Here is a 19,351-nt window from a genome sequence, read left to right on the forward strand (position 1 = left end):
CTTGTCTCACCAAGTGATCCCACATGCCTGTCCTGCACTTTCTTGAATTCAGACACAGTCTTTGTCTCCACCACCTTTACTGGGAGCCTTTTCCATGCATCTACCACCTTTTCTGTAAAATAGCATTTCCCGAGACTATCATCTCTTAACTTCATCCTATGCCCTCTCATTCTAGAGCTTCCTTTCAAATGAAAAAGATTTGCCTTATGAACATTCATGCCACAAAGATATTAAAGAACAGAAACAACAAGTCTCCCCTGACCCAAAAATCAAGTGGAGGGCAGAGGCCGCTGAACCAAAACCAACCTACCACAAATTATTAAATGGGAATGGGAAGCCCTCAGTCTCACAGCTTGCAGTGGGAACACGACCCTAATGCAGCAGCTGTCACAGTCATACACCCAAAACGGTATTATCTGTGAAACATAACTGGGCTGCCCAATTGAATTAAATTAGTGCACAAATGTGCTAAAAGTGAAAAGTGAGATGAATAAATATCAATAATATCATGCAAAATATATAGTGAATTGGTTCAGCTATCTCTGTCCCCCAGCAGGGGGGTCAAGTAGCATCCAAAATCAGCCGGGCTGGCTCAATCACGAGCAAGGCAAAAATGATAGAAAGTACTTAGCTTCCCATTTGAAGATCCAGAGTACAAGTTAACCAGTTTGAAATGAACCCATCCAACGGCTCCGTTTCGAGGGAAAACCCCCCTTCCTCAGGAACCAGCTGTGAATCGAAGTGCTCTCAAGTAACCATAGATATTAAAACATCTCTATCAAATTTCAAGTTTCAAGTTTAATAAAGATTTGATTAATTGCTTAATCAGAATTCTAAGCAATGTACATATCACTAAAAATTACAAAAACTAAGTCTTGCAAGACTAAGGACTAACATGACAAACCCATTCAACACAAGGAAAAGTAGGGAAAGGAAATACAAATTATTTAATAGTAAGTAAGACATTCAAGGGAAAAACGAAAGGAAAGGAAAAATCAATACACTTCATTGAAGCTATGCAATAAAGTTAAAATCTGGCTTACTAATTATCAAATGCATCCTTAAAAAGAAAGCTTTTTAATTTGCTCTTAAGTTTACCCAAGTTGTGTTCTTCTCTTAAGTAAATAGGGAGCGAATTGCATGTTTGAGGGGTTGTGATAGAAAAAATAAATTGCCGTCTTGTATTAACAATTTTAAGCGAGGGGATTGTCAGTAAATGTTGTTCATTCGATCTCAATGTTCTATTTGAAGTGTATGGAATCAATAGTTTAAAAATAAAAGCAGGCGTTTTATAAAGTAAAGTTTTGAATGTAAGCAAACTTAATTTGTATGTTATCCAGTGAGCTACCGGAAGCCAATGTGCTTTCCTAAGGAGAGGTGTCACGTGATCAAACTTCCTTGCTTTGGATATAAGTTTAATAGAAGCATTTTGAATAATCTGTAAACATTTGATTTCATTTTGAGCTATTCCCTTAAATAGGGCATTGCAGTAATCAATTTTAGAAATCACCAAAGAATCCCATCTTCCACCTTTTCTCCAAAGTATACATATTAAGATCTTTAAGTCTATCCTCATATGCCTTATAATAAAGAACACTGACCATATTAGTAGCCTCCTTTGGACAGACTCCATCTTGTTTATATCTTTTTTTTTAAGTTCAATCATCTTTATTAGTATTTTAAAATATACATCCAAAGGCACGAATGAAGGAGCAGTCTCCAGAATTGTACATAATATTCTAAATGAGGTCTCACCAGAGTCCTATAAAGGGGCATCAATACCTCCTTTTGCCTACTGGCTATACCTCTCCCTATGTACTGTAGCATCCTTCTAGCTTTCGCTGTCACTTTTTCAACCTAATGGCCACCTTAAGATCATCACATACTATCACCCCCAAGTCCTGCTCCCCTTTCATACACAAAAGTTCTTCCTCCACTAAACTGTACTATCCCTTGGGTTTTTGCAGCCCAAATGCATAACCTAGCATTTCTTAGTATTAAATCTTAACTGCCAAATTTCAGACCATTCTTCAAGCTTCACTAGGTCTTTCCTCATGTTATTCACAACATCAGGGGTGTCTACTCTATTGCAAATCTTGGTATCATCCACAAGGAGGCAAATCTTACCAATCAGCCCTTCAGCAATATCACTTATAAAAATGTAAAAAAAGAACAGACCCCCAAACCAAATCTTGAGGCACATCACTGGTATCAAAAATGTAAAAAAAAAAAAAAGAAGAACATACCCAAGAACCAAACAAGTGGATCAATTTTTTACTCCATCAAAAAATTACAAGGACTAGGGGACACTCAACGAAGTTACAGGGAAATATGTACTTTTAAAACCAATAGGAGGAAACATTTTTTCACTCAGAGAATAGTTAAGTTCTGGAACACATTGCCAGAGGTTGTGGTAAGAGTGGATAGCATTGCTGGTTTTAAGAAAGGTTTGGACAATTTCCTGGAGGAAAATTCCATAGTCTGTTATTGAGAAAGACATGGGGAAAGCTACTGCTTGCCCTGGATCAGTAGCATGGAATGTTGCTACTTATCCCAGGACAAGCAGGCATGATATTCTCACATGTGGGTGACGTCATCTACGGAGCCCCGGCGCGGACAGCTTTTCAAGCAAACTTGATTGAAGTTTCAAGTTTGCACACTGCACCACGCATGTGCATGCCTTCTCGCCCACTAGAGGGCGCATCCCACCTCGTGGTCCTCAGTTCAAATTTTTCCGCGGAGCAAGAAAGCCCTGTGGATCTGAGCTCCAGTGTTTTTGCCTTCTAGCTGCCGCGTTTAGTTTGTTTTCCCTTCGAATTAGTTCGCGGTGCTGTTTTTCTTTTCGGTTCTTTTCAAAAAAAAAAAAAAAAGTCTTTCGTTTTTCCTCGGACTCCGGGGGCTCCCGGAATCCGTGGCCGCGGGACGTCGGTACGTTCCCGGCCTTCTTCTTTTTCTTCGTGGATGTCCCGTCCTGTTACGGGATTCAAAAAGTGCAACCGGTGTGAGAGGTTGCTTTCCATCACTGACCCTCACCGGTGGTGCATTGTCTGTCTTGGGCCCGAACATCCGACAGACTCGTGTGATCGCTGTGCTACCTTCCAAAACAGGGCCCTCCGTCGCCGTAAGGCAAGAATGGCCGAATTGTTCGCCGTCGACGCGCCGCCTAAGGCCTCGACGTCGGCCTCGGCTTCGGCCCCGGCCTTGACCTCGGCCTCGGCGTCCTGGGGAAATTTGCTTTGATATACAAGTGCTTTGGATTAAAAGCATGTTTTCGGAACGAATTATGCTCGCAAATCAAGGTTTTACTGTATCTTAAGTGGAAAGAAAGTGAAGGGAAATTACATGAGAAAAGAGGATATAGGGTTGATATAAATGATACCTCAATCAGATGATAACGTAAATGTTTATGTTCCGATTTATGCCAATTATATAATACTGTATGCATTTTTAAATAAAAAGGTATTGAGACCAGATTTGAATTTAGCTAGAGAGGTTTCCTAATGAAGACAAAGTGGGGGGCTGTTACTAAGAACATAAGGCTCCTTTTCCAAAGCTGTGATAGCAGTTTTAGCGCATTGAGCTGGTGTTAGTTCTAGCCGCGTAGTGCGGGTTTAGCATGTGCGGCAATCCTGCGTGTGCTAAAAACGCTATTGCAGTTTTGTAAAAGGAGCCCATAGTTTTGCGAAAAGTATAATGAACAGAATATGTCCTAAATATTCATGTGTGTAACTGGCATGTAAATATGAGTGCTTAACTTAAAGAATTGCCCTTTAAATGTATGCAAACACATTTCTGTGAATTTGAATGCAGGCTCATACCTTGGTTTGAATATTTACAAAGGGCTATGTTTAGAAAATAATTAGTCCCCAAAAAAGTAACAAGAAGATCCCAGACTCGCCAATTTGAATCTTGGAGTTAGCCACAAAATTAAGGGTGAACACTTATATCAGCAACAAAAGTAGAGTAAATGCTTGCACCTAAATGTCATTGATACTCACATAACTTACAGTATTCTCTAATTTACTCATGCAAATTTGCCACCCAAGTTCTATCCATGTGTACATTCCCCTTGCAAATATGCATTATGTAAGGAAAATGGGTTGTTGCAGAATAGAATTTAGGTGGATTTTTGGCATTTTTATCCACCAAAATAGGCACCTTTCTGGTCACTGAACTTAAATGTACCTGAAACAAATTATCCCTCAACTGCTCTGAAGTTCAGCAAGTGCTCCGAGGGCATATTTGCAGGTAGAAAATGACATTTTGGTGGTTACCCGCGGCTAGCCGGGTATCCCTCTGAAACGGGGAACAAAAAATAGTGGCCTCTGCGGGACGGGGACAAGGCCATTCAGCGCCCCGTGGAGCGGTGAATGGACTTGTCCCCGCAGTGAGGCAATCAAGATCGCGCGGTCCCCGCCATCTCCCTCCCTCCAACTCACCTTTGAACTGAAGAGCAACCGCCGGAAGAATTTCTGCCGGTCCGCGCGAAGAAAAAAAAAAAAAGCCTCTCCTTTTCTCCTGCTCTTATCGCCATGCTGCAGCTACTAAAGCCGACAGGAAGTCTTTCCGAAGTCAATTCTGACGTCGGAGAGGACGTTCTGGGCCAGCCAATCGCTGCCTGGCTGGCCCAGAACGTCCTCTTCGACTTCAGAATTGAGTCGGAAAGAAGACTTCCGGCTTTAGCAGCTGCTGCATGGTGGTAAGAGAAGAGGAAAAGAAGGGAGGCTTTTTCTTTTTTTTTTTTTAAGCGGCAGGGAGGCAGCAGGCTGGCTTTGGCTAGGGAGAGAGAAAGGTAGACAGGCACAGGCAGGCAGGCAGGCTTCGGGGTGGGGGTGGGACAAAGTGTGGAAGGCAGTGAGAGGGACATAGGAAGGAGGCACTAGGGGCACTAAAGACATGGGAAGGATGCACCGGGGGCACTAAAGACATAGGAAGGAGGCACTGGGGGCACTAAAGACAGGAAGGGGCACTAAGGACATGGGAAGGAGGCACTGGGGCACTAAAGACATGGGAAGGAGGCACAGGGGGCACTAAAGACAGGAAGGGGCACTAAGGACATGGGAAGGAGGCACTGGGGGCACTAAAGACATGGGAAGGAGGCACTGGGGGCACTAAAGACAGGAAGGGGCACTAAGGACATGGGAAGGAGGCACCAGGGGCACTAAAGACATGGGAAGGAGGCACCGGGGGCACTAAGGACATAGGAAGGAAAGAGGGAGGGAATAGAAAGGGACAATTCTTGGGCCTGAGTGCAGAAAGAAAGAAATGAAAGAAAGGATACACAGACAGAAGGAAATCAATGAAAGAGACTCATGAAATCAATCACCAGACAGCAAAGGTAGGAAAAATGATTTTATTTTCAATTTAGTGATCAAAATGTGTCAGTTTTGAGAATTTTTATCTGCTGTCTATATTTTGCACTAAATTTGTCTATTTTTCTATAGTTACTGAGGTTTTAAAATTTTAGTTCTAGTAGTTTGCCGGTCCACAAAATAATTATTTTATTTCTGCTGGTCCACGGGTGTAAAAAGGTTGAAAAACACTGATGTAGAGTATGCCGGCTTTCTTTTTCGCCCAGCCGCATGCGTTCAAAAAGCCGCGCTCGCGTTGATCAATCTTCTCCTCTCTTGCAACTTCCAGTTTCCGGTTGCGTCAGAGGAGAATATTGAACAAATGAGCACCCGCACATGCGGCTGGGCGAAAAAGAAAGCCGGCATACTCTACATCTAAGGTGAGATGGAGGGAGGGAGATGGCGGAACACTGCAGTCGGTCGGGTGTCTGCTGTTTTTGTATCACTGCCTACCTGCGCTCACGTTCCAGATCCTCCTGCATTTTTAGTGTGCACAATTGACCTGATTCGAGCTATAGGTGAACATGGGGGACACGTCATTGAAAGGGAGGACAAGTTAATTGATTTATTTTATGTTCTATTTTTACTACAGGGCAGAGGCACTGAAACAGATTCTCAGTGCAGTAGTAGTAGTGGCAGAACTCTCTTCTGTCTTCATGGTGTTTCGCAGTACTGAGGCTTATATGGATGCTGCGGGGATGGTGACGGGGCGGTGAATGGGATGGCAGTGGCGGTGACGGGGCGGTGAAAGGGATGGCGGTGACGGTGATGGGACGGTAAAGGGAACGGCGGTTGCGGGGCAGTGCAGAGGATGGTGGGCCGGGGATGGTGCAGTGACGGGGACAGATTTTTTTCCCCGTGTCATTCTCTATTTGCAGGTAAACAGAAATACAGAGCAGAAAACTTATCAATATGGGGCTCATTTTCAAAAAAGATAGACATCCAAAATATGACATAAACTGGGACTTGGACGTCTTACTAGTCAAAATGTCCAAGAGGCCTTTTTCAAAGCAGACTTTCTAGACATCTTTCTGGTTGTTTTCTCTCCAGTACATCTAATTCTTAAGGGAGTGTGTTAGAGGCGTGTTTTGTGTGAGCTTAGGCCTTGGACTTTCTGCAGGGATAATCAAATTTAACAAAATGCCCAGGGTGCCATTTAGATATTTGGGGCAAGACCTGTTTTAAAAATGAATAAGGGTCAAAAAGGTTCCCAAACTGACCAGATGACCACTGGAGCGATTAAAGCATGCCCCCCCTCCCCCACCTTAATCTCCCAGTGGTCACCGACCCCTTACCACCACCCAAAGATGTGAAAGAAACAATACATTCCAGCCTGTATTACAGCTTCAGATGGTCACACAGACACAGCTCAGGAGATCAGAGGGGCAATTTAGGGGGTACTGCAGTGAACATCAGATTAAAAAGTCTCAGGTACACATCACTATAATCTGCTTATATTGATCCCCCCCCCCAGTCCACTCCTGGGCACACCCAAAATTGGTGGGCTGGCTACTCCCATGAACCAGAAGAGGCTATGAAACAGTCAACAACAGTACATATACATTTGAAAGTGTGACTGCTGTGACATGTACTTCTTAATGTTCCCACCAGATGAGAGTTGAGTGCATGGTCTCTGGTAGAGGAGAAGCAAAAAACATATTTGAAATCATCATTTGGTTAACAAACAAGGAATACATGTTAGCTGTTTCACTAAACCAAGGACACAATCAGCTTGAGAGTGAGTATGTTAACTGTTAACATCCTTCAAAGCGTTGTCATGTAGGATTATGGTGTTGCACAACAGTTCTGGATGTTTCTCCCGTACTGTATAATGCAAGTGGTACTGCACCAATGACTTATACTACTGTAAATTCACTCACAGTGTGTCCCTCACAAACCGGATGACACATTAGACCACCTGGGAAACTATTTTGAAGGATGTTAACAGTTAAATACTTTGGGCTTGTACTTTGTTGTTCATGTTGTACACCAGGGGGTCTCAAAGTCCCTCCTCGAGGGCCGCAATCCAGTCGGGTTTTCAGGATTTCCCCAATGACTATGCATGAGATTTATGTGCATGCACTGCTTTCAATGCATAGTCATGGGGGAAATCCTGAAAACCCAACTGGATTGCGGCCCTCGAGGAGGGACTTTGAGACCCCTGCTGTACACTGTATGCCATAATAAAACAATGATTTCAAATGTCATGCGTTTTGCTTCTCCCTAACCAGAGACTGTTGCACTCATCTGTCATCTGGTGGCAACATTAAGAAGTACATGTCACACACTTTCAAAGGTATATATTAGATTTCCAGTGTTGGCACATTTTTGAGAGAATACCCCCCCCCCCCCCCCCCCGGTTGCCATGATTTATGAATCAACCCTCGTATAAGATCAGATAACCTATGGAAATGTAAAGGAAGGTTGTTCCAAATTTGTGATCCTGCACCCCCTGCCCCCCCAAAAAAAGATTTGAAGGAGTACTTGCTAAGATGAGAATAAATTGCTTGTTGAACATAATGCTTAATAGTAGAATGCAACCAGTCAAGAGATTTACCATTAAGAACCTTAACAACTATTTTTTTCTTTTAAGCTGAAACTCTATGTCACTTTATAGGTGACAACTAGTTTATTAAATGAGGGGCAATAATTGTCTCTATGGAATAAGTTGTCTGGACACCTAAGATTATGTACTGACTGTTATAGTTTTAAAAAAACTGGGGGGGGGGGGTTTCTCCAAATCTTTATTGAATTTCCAAACTACAATTGTGTATGCAAATTATTCATAAACATATAATATTACAAGAAAAGCACATTAAACTTACAGACTTTAATGAACAATTATTTTCCCCCACCCTCCCATCTAATATTCAGAAAAAGTAAATACCTAAAGAAACTATTCATAATTCCCCAAATCAAAATCCAGTGCAAAAACCCCTCCCACCCACCTTGGATATGTTTAAAACTGAATAAAATACATTCAATTATCATTCCTTGCAGAAAAACTGTTAAAAACCAAGCTGTTTGTGGATGCTTATTTGTAGAGCCAATCAAACTTAGGTTAAGTTTGTTACTTATGGAAAATAGTTTCTGTATTGGTTTTTGGAGTCCACAAGCAGACAGTTTTTGATCATCCATGTTCTGGATAAACTTTGTAGGAACTTCTAAGTCATGAATTGGTTGTTTGCTGAGAGTGAGTGAAGTTGTAATTTCAGTTAGGAGTGCATGGAAGTTTGTTAATTTTAAATTATGTGTTTAATTTATGTACTGCATGTTCATTTTATGGAAACTGCTTAGATCACAAGTGATGTATACATTTTTAAATAAATAAATAAATAAATAAATAAATTAAATCTTTCCTGTCCCCTCTACCACCCAACTTCCTCCTGGCCTGCTATAGTCTCAAGCAGATCTTTAGAAACAAGTCTGCACTCAAGTGCTGCAACATCCTGCCAACCCCTGGCAGAAACTCCTTTGTTGTGGAGAGGGCAGTACATGGCAGTCCTTGAGTGTGGCCTGTGTATAAAGACCATATGCTGGTGCTCAGTCTGTTTGAGATTTTGTCTCAAGTTCGGGAAGAGGAAGGGCTGCAGTGGGGGGTGGGAGTGAGTTCGGGCAAGAAATAGGTGCTGAATATGGGACATGGGGTTGGAAAGGAGAGAAGATGCTGAATGAGGGGGTAGGAAGTAGATAGGGACATGCTGGCCAATCAGGAGGGAATGTGAAGAGAATAGAGAGGATGAATTTATGCAAGATACCTGAAGGGTGGGTACTGAGGGTGGAGGGTATGTTGGCCACCTTCGAGAGGAAGGAAAGAAGGATTTTGGTCATAAAAGGGGGGAGGGAAGATGAAGGTCTATGAGGAGACTGAGGCCTTCAGCTTCCTGGGTGGGGGTGGGGTGCATGTTACGGAGGAATTTATACTAAGCCCAGTGTACTACAATATATTGATAAATTGTCCAGGAAAGGTAGTGTTGAATGAGATGATTATGTGTGTACATTCCAGAAATCTATTAAATGCTGGTAAATCACAAGCAGGCTGTGATGAGTTGAAGCAGGATCTGGTGAAACTGGGGGGGACTAGGCATGTAAATGGCAGATGACATTGGATGGGCCAAGTGTAAAGCGATGCGTGGGATTTAATTTTATAAAGGAGTCCTTGCACATAATACATTTTTAGCACTTAAAAGGGCTTTTATAAAACTGTTGCGGGGGTTGTATACATAAAAGTATACACTTTGAAAAGAATGTGCATATCTTACATGCCATGGGTTAGGCATATTCAGAGGTGGAGGCTAGGTGGAGCATGGACAGAGTCACAATATACATGTTTTATTTATAAAATATATGCATAGTTTAGGTGTGATTTACACCTAACCCAGTAAGTCAGTTTCTTGGTTTAATGTCCTAGTAATGTGGCTTAGGAAAGCACAAGCATAACGGCACCAGTCTTCCTGCTTCTCCTTTATCCTTTTTGGCACATGAACTCAGCTCCAGGATAGTCCCTGTATTTTAGTCTGCCATGCCTGTATGTTGACTCATATCTGTGCACAGGGTCTCTTGAAAGTGACTGGAGGAGATAAAGGGCTCTTTTTACTAAGCTGCGCTAGCGTTTTTAGCGCACTCTGAAGATTAACGCGCGCTAACCCCCACGCTACATGGAAAATTCTAACGCCAGCTCTATGGAGGCGTTAGCGTGTTGCGCGTGTGGCAATGTAGCATGCGCTAAGCACGCGTTAAAATCACTAGCGTAGCTTAGCAAAAGGAGCCCAAAGTTCTGTGTCAACATAACCAAGATCGCCAAATTGGCCAGATTTTGGGATAAGGGGCTTTCAAGGGATAGAATCTAGTCCATCCTTGTCCAGTGGCATAAATAAATATTTGCCTCCTTACATTAAGTAGCAACTTATACAGTAGAGTTAATTCAACTATGCTTTTTGCCTTAAAATACAAGTGAATTCATGGGTGATGTCATTTCTGTGTATATATATAGCAGTACCTTTAACCATGTCACTGTGTCATGTTTTAATAAACAATATTAGGAAATCACACTGATTCATATTAAAAATAATTGCGAATGACAATAATTATGAGACTGATACTAGATTCCTCTTTGCTCATCATGAGCTCCACCAAGGCATGCATGATGCTGATATGACCTGGGAAGGAGAACTACTTGTGTATATAAAAGGCACATTCACACTGACAAAACCAAACACTCACACAACCACTCAACTTCTTCTGCACTACAGACGACAGATAGAAAGAACCATGTCTGCCAAGGGTGGTCGCGGTAGCAGCCAGTGCAATCAGCAGACAACTTACCAACAAAATCAGGGCAACATCTCATGCCAAAACATAAGTCAAGGCTATGATCGTAAGTTGTATTTCATTATGATGCTATTATTGTTGATGATGTTATTGACAATTATTTTATTAAATTTCTTTTGATAAAGAGAAGCAATATTTCATTTTTAAAGATATCCTTGTTACTCTGGGGTTGAACAAATGTCCCAGTGACCTGGATTCCGTTTGCAAGCCCAGGTTCATCTCCTCAGAATAGCATTTATAGTCTCTAGGAAGAAAGAAGACCTAACCATCAATGAAATAGTGACACTTCCTACTCATATACAGTATACTAGGTTCCAGAAGCTCTGCAATTTATGATCCAAGATTGTAACTATGATGGCTGGTTCCATGTAAAAATAAAAAAATAAGGGAATAGTATTTGCCAATGAAGGGTCATCGAGTGTTCAAGCAGAGAGTGCTTAAACTTCATGGAATTACAATTCTAATTTTCTTCTATTCTTTATCATCAGAAATATCCACAACTGGCCAGGGCAGTGGCTGTGGAACACAGTGGGGTCAGAGCTCACAGAGCTCTCAGGTTGCAGTTGACTCCTGCCAACAGAAGGGTCAAGTGTCTGTTCGTAAGTTTTAATTCATTAAAAAACATATTTTCTTACAATTTATGTCAAAACTGCCATGTAATTTTAAGAGTTGTCTGAATCATAGACATTCAAAATGCTTTCATGCAAGGACATTTATTTTACAGAAACTGTGATTTTTCTGTAATTTCACACAAGATAGGTTAATAGGTTGGCTCAATGATCATCTAACACAATAGCATGCTGCTATGTGGGAGGTCCGAGTTTAGTTCTTAATCCTACATAGATTCAGCTCCTCTCAACATCAAGACAATGGAATGCTGCAGAGATGTAGTTTAAAGTTACTGGGAAAAATGAAATGCAACTCTCAATCAGTGAAAACTGAGACTGAGATTAAGAATGCATTTAGATTAGGTTGCTAAAAATTATGGTTTGTGACTTTTGATTAAGGATCATAGTTATGATCCTTTGATGACAGTAGAATAGATTAAAAGCAGGAAACAGATTCTAAGAACCAGTGAATGATTAGGGGGTCCTTTTATCAAGCTGCAGTTAAACCACCTGCCGTGCTAGCCACTAACGCCTGCATTGAGCAGGCGTTAGATTTTTAGCTGGCCGCGGGGGTTAGTGCGTGATGAAATATCCAACGCGCTAATCCCGCTAGTGCAGCTTGACAAAAGGGCCCCTAGATTTTGAAGCAGACAATACTCAAAATTCACAGAATTAAAATGTCTTATTCTGTCTATTTTCCATCATTAGAAATAGGAACTGGCCAGGGCAGTGGCTGTGGAAACCAATGGAGTCAAAACTCACAGAGCTCTCAGGTTGTACAGGTCCAACAAGGTCAAGTTTCTGGACGTAAGTTTTAATTAATTGCAATCATTTTTCCAGGACTCTGTTTAAAATTATACCTTGATATTTAGAGATGTTTGCATCCCTAGGATCATAATTATTCTTCCATTTTGTTTCATCAGAAACATCCACAACCATTCAGGGTAGTGGCTGTGGAGGACAGTGGAATCAGAGCTCACAAGCTGGAGTTAATTCCTGCCAACAGAAAGGTCAAGTTTCTGGACGTAAGTTTTAATTAATTGCAATCATTTTTCCAGGACTCTGTTTAAAATTATACCTTGATATTTAGAGATGTTTGCATCCCTAGGATCATAATTATTTTTCCATTTTGTTTCATCAGAAACATCTACAACCATCCAGGGTAGTGGCTGTGGAGGACAGTGGAATCAGAGCTCACAAGCTGGAGTTAATTCCTGCCAACAGAAAGGTCAAGTTTCTGGACGTAAGTTTTAATTCATTGCAATATTTTCTCCTTAGATCAATGTAAAAAGTATTGTGTGATCTTAAGAGATTTGTCTTCATGGAATGATTCTTTTTTGTTTTATATCATCAGAAATAACCACAACTAACCAGAGCAGTGGCTGTGGAGGACAGCAGAGCCAGAGCTCACAGAGCTCTCAGAGTGGAATTGGCTCTTGTCAACAGATAAATCAAGCCTCTACCCGTATGTTTTATTTCATTATAATAATATTTTCCTATAGAAAGTTTAAAAGTTGCTGTGTTATTCCTCCCTCCCCCCCTTCCCCAGTTTTACTAAGCTGTGGTAAAGGTTTCTACCATGGCCTGGAGCGCTACATGCTCTGACACAGATCTGATGCTCAAGAATTCTAAGAGCATCGGAGCATTTAGGCCCAAATTCTGTAACCTGCGCCTAAAGTTAGGCACCTATTTCGGAGGCACCCAACTAGATAGGTGCCTATCTTAATTGAACAACAAGCTCAATTAAGCTTTTTTAATCAGCACTGATTGAAACATATGTGCCTACCAAGGAAGCACGATTCTGTAACAAGGCGCCTCTAAAAATTTAGGTGGCCTTCAAAAAAATAGGCGCTATGCACGTTAGGCGTGGCTACATGTTAGACGCCTTCTTGCAGAATCACTGCTCTTAAGTGTGCTTAAGTGCTCGCATGGGCACCTAACTTTTGGTTGTGCCTAGAGCTGACCTATTTAATGGGTGCCTCCAAAATAAGTGCCGCTCAGTGTGATTCACTAAACAGCACCCAATTGAGCTTGAATTGCGCTGAACAGTGCCTATATCGGCGCCCAACTTTTGGCCGCTTCTTATAGAATTTGCCCCCTAGTGCTTTGGGTGTTGCAGTAGAAACCTCTAATGCGTTTAAAAAAATGGGGTGGGGGGTACTTGTAATTATTGAAAACAATTTTTTTAAAAAATAATCTTTATTCATTTTTAAAACTCACAATAAGTGTAACATATAATACAATCATTTTGTACCTTAACATCATTTAATACATCATCATATTCTAACTTGCATCAAATATCCCCCCTCCCTTATACCCAACATTTATTTCTAAGCAAAAGAAATCATAAAATATTCCCACACACACACCCCAACCCCACCCTGGACGCGTAAGGGAAAAATTTATATGTATTCTAAAACATTTTTATTTAAGGAACTGTTTTATTTAATTTCAGTCAAGATAAAGGGTTCATAGGGCTTTCTTTCATAACATTGGTTTGACCCAATAACCAATGGCTTAGTGGAAAACAGCTTTGTGGGAAATTTATTTATTTAAAACTTTTCTATTCTGCCTTTGTCCAAGGCAGCTCACAGTATCACAAACACAATTCGGGTTTGAACATCTTAAAAAATCACATACATCAATAAAAATCATAAGATTATATCAACATTAGCGTATACAAAATTGATTTATCAGTTTTTAACTTGCTAATTAATATGTATACAATTTGTGCAGGCAAAAAGTTTTAACCATTCAAATGCATGCTAAAATAAAATCTGAAATGAACCATAAATGTGTTTGAAAACTGAGAAAAATCCCCAAAATCCTGAACACGAGCCAAAAATCTTTTGCCTGTGCCCATCCCTAGTTTCTAAGCATGACTTCAACCGCTATGGACAGTCTGAACTTGAAATGCTACACTGGTAGTGTTTATAGTCTCTGGGAGGAAGGGAGACTCCCCCCGTCACCGAAGCAGTGAAACCTCCTGGCCAGACTCAGGGTAAATCAGACTGCACAGAGAATTTTGTTTTATGAATCTGGTCAAAGCATACAGTTTTCTGACTTTAGGCACTGGAACACATCAAAATGAGTGGGGAGGGGGAACATACTTCAGAAAGTTGTGATATTTTCATAGTATCACACTTACAGGGAAATACTTTTAAAATCAATAGGAGGAAATTTTTTTTACTCAGAGAATAGTTAAGCTCTGGAACGCGTTACCAGAGGATGTGATAAGAGCGGATAGCATAGCTCAGGGGTAGGGAACTCCGGTCCTCGACAGCCATATTCCAGTCGGGTTTTCAAGATTTCCCCAATGAATATGCATGAGATCTATTTGCATGCACTGCTTTCAATGCATATTCATTGGGGAAATCCTGAAAACCCGACTGGAATACAGCTCTCGAGGACCTGGCGTAGCTGGTTTTAAGAAAGGTTTGGACAAGTTCCTGGAGGAAAAGTCCATAGTCTGTTATTGAGAAAGACACAGGGAAAGCCACTGCTTGCCCTGTATCTCTACCATGGAATATTGTTACACCTTGGGTTTTGGCCAGGTACTAGTGATATGGATTGGCCACTGTGAGAACAGGCTACTGGTCTGACCCAGTAAGGCTATTCTTATATTCTTATGTTCTTATCAACAGAAATTGGAATGGGCAGTAACTGTGGAGGATCATGGAATCAGCAGACTACACAGAGCTCACAGAATCTAGTCAGTAACTTCTACCAAAATAATGGTCAAGGCGCTAATCGTAAGTTTTAATTCATTCTGCTATTTTATATAGAATGTCTCGTACACTGCTTTTTGATCTTTCATGATATTGGCATTCAAAAAGATGAAAATGTTTTAGCTGTGTGAGTGATTCAGTTATTGACACTGCACGGTTTATATTTTTAGTACTATTTTCTAGATCTATGGTTGGCCTAATGATCTAGGGCTCATTTTACTAAGCTACGCTAGTGGTTTTAGTGCACGCTTAGCGCTCGCTGAATTCCCACACACACTAGACGCTAATGCCACCATTGAGCTGCGTTAGTTTTTGGCACGTAGCATGGGGGGCCAGCGCGCGCTATAAACACTACCGCAGCTTAGTAAAAGGAGCCCCTAGTTATAGAGTGAGACATTGCAATATAGAAAATATAGGATTATTTTCTGAACTTGGCTTCACATCCTTATGCCAGTCAGAGCTAGAATACTTTGGGAGCAGCATTTACATTACCCGAATGAGAGGCTGAACTGGATGGGGCTACTGAAAAGTTCCGAGCCCAACCAAGAAGAGAATGATGTGGAGCCATGAAACTGACAAGCTCTTCCACACTTTTCATTTCATATCAGTAAAGCAAAAAGTGCCATGAAAATTGTGGTATAACGTGTAAGTTTCATGGCTCCACATCTTTCGCTTTTTGGTTGAGCTGAGAACTTTTCAGCGGCCCCCCTCGTTTCATTCTCACACTGACACCTATCGTTTAGAATGATGGTGCTTTTATTACACGGTTATAAAGGGGAATCATAGTCTATCCCCCTCTTCTACAAAGCCGTGCTAGCGGCTGCCGTACGGTAACGGACCCAAAGCCCATAGAGATTTAAAGGGCTTCGGGGCTGTTGCTGTACGGCTTTGCAGAAGAGGGGGGTATATCTTCTGGCCAAATATTTTATTGTGAAGGCTGCACTAAGGGAGGAGGTTAAAAGTGGAGAAAATCTCCTGGTAGGTATGAATAACGGTTCATTTTATAATACAACAGTATCTTTGTTAACTAGATGTGTGTTACAAAAATGTGTTAAAGATTTAAACATTCTGTTCTCTGCCTGTCTAGAGTCAATGGGTGGATATGATGGTGGACAGTGTGGTCAGACATCACAGTACTCTCAGAGTGGAGCTTATGACTCATTCCAAAATAAAGGCCAAGGTAAGTAAAAAATATTTCATAATAAAGATAAAAATAATAACTGGGAAAGAGTGCATACTCTTTGACAAAATTATGTGCTCTAGTAAGAGAATAAGTGCTCTTTCCAAAAGAGGGCACGCTCTTGGCAACACAGCTTCCATAACAAAACAAAACAAAATCCCCAACAACATTAGCGACGGCAACAATAAAAACAAAATAGAAAAAAAAACCCCAACAAACCCACTGACCGAAATGAACATTCACATAAATGACATTTGAAACAACACAAAGTGACACATTTCTGGCTGTACGCCCCTATTTAACAGTTAATTTGTGGAATTTGACGATGCAGCGTCCATCCGGACCTCGCCTATTGCTTTTCTACGAATGATTTTCACGTGAAGCTGTTTAATAGAGACATTAGCGTGTACTAATGATTAAGATATTGTGTTATCTATTAGCATAGGACTATGCTGTTAAAGCTTGCCACTTCCTACATTAAACAGCTACGTATATCGACCCCTTAATAGCTTGAATCTATAATTCCCATGATTTAATTGAATTTCTAGTGGAGTGGAGGAATAGCCAAATAGTTAGATTAAGGGATGAGAGCTACGACAAACATTGCCTGAGGTGTAAGTTAGATGAGGAGCCCACTAGGGAAAGGGCCTATTCTACCTGAATGTAACTGGAACGGGTCTTAGCTGCATACAGGTCAGACAGTGCTTCAAACAAATCTATTCTGAGCCTTATAAGTAACGCAGCAAACAGGGAGAGTTGAACTAAAACAGTGTAGAGTGTGGAAAGCACAAAAGAGGTGTCACATGTTATTAAGATAAGAATTTCCCTCCCCACCCCCCTCTCAGTAATGCCTGTTAATATGCAGACTGGTAATCACTGGTTGAAATGCACCCAACCTGAATGCATGCCTCGCCTTTGTTATAAGTGACTTTTCTCTTTACTTTTTAAGAATTGCAATTCCTTTCCTTTTTCTGTGTTTTTAGTTTTGTAAACCGCATAGTTCTATGCATCAGTTTCGTATAGCATATGAATAAATGAAATGACATTTTAAAAAAAACTGAACAATTGGACACAACAGACAGTATTTCCATTCATCACTATTCTCAATTCATTTAATGCTCAGCCTGTGAATTTGTGCAGATGTCTCAGGCCCTGGGCTCCTCATGATTACGGTGATGTAATTACATAATTAACTAAAAAAAAACAACACCACCCTTTTACAGAGAGGCACTGCAACGGCACCAAAGTCCATTAATTTCCAATGGGCTTGGCATGATTATCGCAGCCTGCTACAGCAATTGACTTTGTAAAAGAGGGCCTAAAGGAGAAACACAGTAGGAGAGGAAACTATTGAAAGAGCAAACATCACGAGGTCTCCTCAATTACAGTGTGTCTTCTGTGAGCATATTGACAGAGGCACCCCCCATCATTTTCTCTGCCTCACTTTGCTCCTTCTGCGCTCCGCTGCTGAACATGTGCACGCCCCTTCCTTTCCCCTGTACCTCGTTAACTTCTCTGGTGTGAGCAGCATCTCCAACTTGTTGCCCGCACCAGCCTCGGCTCTCCCTCTGATGTCACTTCTGGGTCCCGTGACTAGGAAGTGACGGTAGAGAGAGAGCCGAGGCTGCCATGAGCAGCAGGTTGGAGCACCTGCTTGTGTCGGCAACAGGGCAGGATTAACCAAATGGCCCAGTAGGCACGTGCCTAGGGACCGAAATGGTCAGGGGGGCCCGATGAAGGAGAGCTTCAACATTGTTTTTTCCAAACGGCAATGGGCCCCTCCAGCATCGATTGGAAACACGGCCCCCCCCCCCAATCGACAACGTGGGCCCCCCGATCAGCAACGTGCCCGCCCCCCATCGACGGAAAGTAAGACAAGCAAGCAATGCGGGTAAGAAAGGCAACGGGAACTGTAATTTTGCAGCTTCCTGTTTCCGCCTGGGCACATGGTGGGGTGGGATGGAGTAGGGGGCCCAGTGTACTTGGGTGCCTAGGGGCCCTCGACGAATTAATCCTACCCTTGTTTGCAAACAGCTAGAGGTACATGGGAGTAAGGGAAAGTGTGTGTGTTCAGGAGGGGAGGGGGTCATAGAGGAGGAGAGGTGCTGGCACCCCCATCAAAATGGCATCTGGGCCAGTCCTCCCCCCCTTATTACTCTATTGCTTATAGGCAAAGATTAACTCTTAATAATTGCTATTTAAATGAGTGAAATCCAATTTATATTATCTGAAAAGAAAAAAATTATGAAGAAATATTCAGAAATAATCCTTGTCTAGGGAATGAAGTATTAGGAAGCACGCAGTGAAGTCTACGAAAGTGTGATCTGATTTGATTTTCACTAATTCTGTGGTTGTTGTTACAGGTGGGTGCCAAAACACAGCCCAGCAGAAGCAATGGATAGGCGGAGCAAAGAAGTGAAAATGCAACACTGAAACTTCATCCACACATCAGAAACAAGGATATTAACCTCTGTGTTTAAAGTGGCAATAATGCTAGTTCCAAAAGACTAATATCGTGTTAAATCTAAAATTTAAAGCTCATCTGTCGATTAAAGAAAATCTCCCGGTAAATAAAGCAATCCTAATGACTGAAGCATAGCATATGTGTCTGCCCATCTCTTATCACAAAATGTATGATTTTGTAACCCTTCTACTGCTTATCATTCCTGTAGCACTACTAGACATACACAGCGCTGTACAACAAATCTAGAAAGAGACAGTCCCTGCTCAAAAGAGCTTACAATCTAGTCAAGACAGACAAACTGGACAATAATACATCAATACATTGGCTCAATACATTGGCATCAATACATTGTGCTCAGGTGGGGGGGGGGGGGGGGAATTACAGAGAGAATGATAAGACAGATATTAGTGCTTACCCATGACTTGGGTAAAGTTTAAACCAATATCCCTTATAGTTGTTAACAGATGTTGACCTGAACATATAGAGGGGCATTTCCAAAACGAGGTCCAAGCCAGCATAGGGATGTCCAAGCCAGAGCATCCCAAACAGTCATCCATCTGACATGTACAGTACTCCCCTGAAATTAATGCATTTTTGAGTATGTCAAGAGGCAGGAGAGAGCAGCTGGGGCGCCAGTGGGTGCACTTAATTATACCCGGTATGCTCCGACCACCTCTTCCTGTTACTAA

The 19,351-nt window shown here is 41.6% G+C and overlaps 1 protein-coding gene across 1 annotated transcript; it reads left to right on the plus strand.

Annotated features, from left to right (window-relative positions):
- The first annotated feature begins 10,579 nt into the window (after positions 1-10,579).
- Positions 10,580-18,787, plus strand: LOC117358813 (hyphally regulated cell wall protein 1-like). Its single transcript, XM_033940519.1, has 9 exons — positions 10,580-10,728; positions 11,171-11,281; positions 11,999-12,097; positions 12,214-12,315; positions 12,432-12,533; positions 12,645-12,755; positions 14,935-15,042; positions 16,106-16,198; positions 18,562-18,787. The coding sequence occupies exons 1-9, from the start codon at positions 10,623-10,625 to the stop codon at positions 18,615-18,617; spliced, it is 888 nt and encodes a 295-aa protein (XP_033796410.1). The 5' UTR covers positions 10,580-10,622; the 3' UTR covers positions 18,618-18,787.
- Positions 18,788-19,351: the final 564 nt, after the last annotated feature.

This window comes from Geotrypetes seraphini, chromosome 4 (genome assembly GCF_902459505.1).
Source record: "Geotrypetes seraphini chromosome 4, aGeoSer1.1, whole genome shotgun sequence".
Classification (NCBI taxonomy): Eukaryota; Metazoa; Chordata; class Amphibia; order Gymnophiona; family Dermophiidae; genus Geotrypetes; species Geotrypetes seraphini.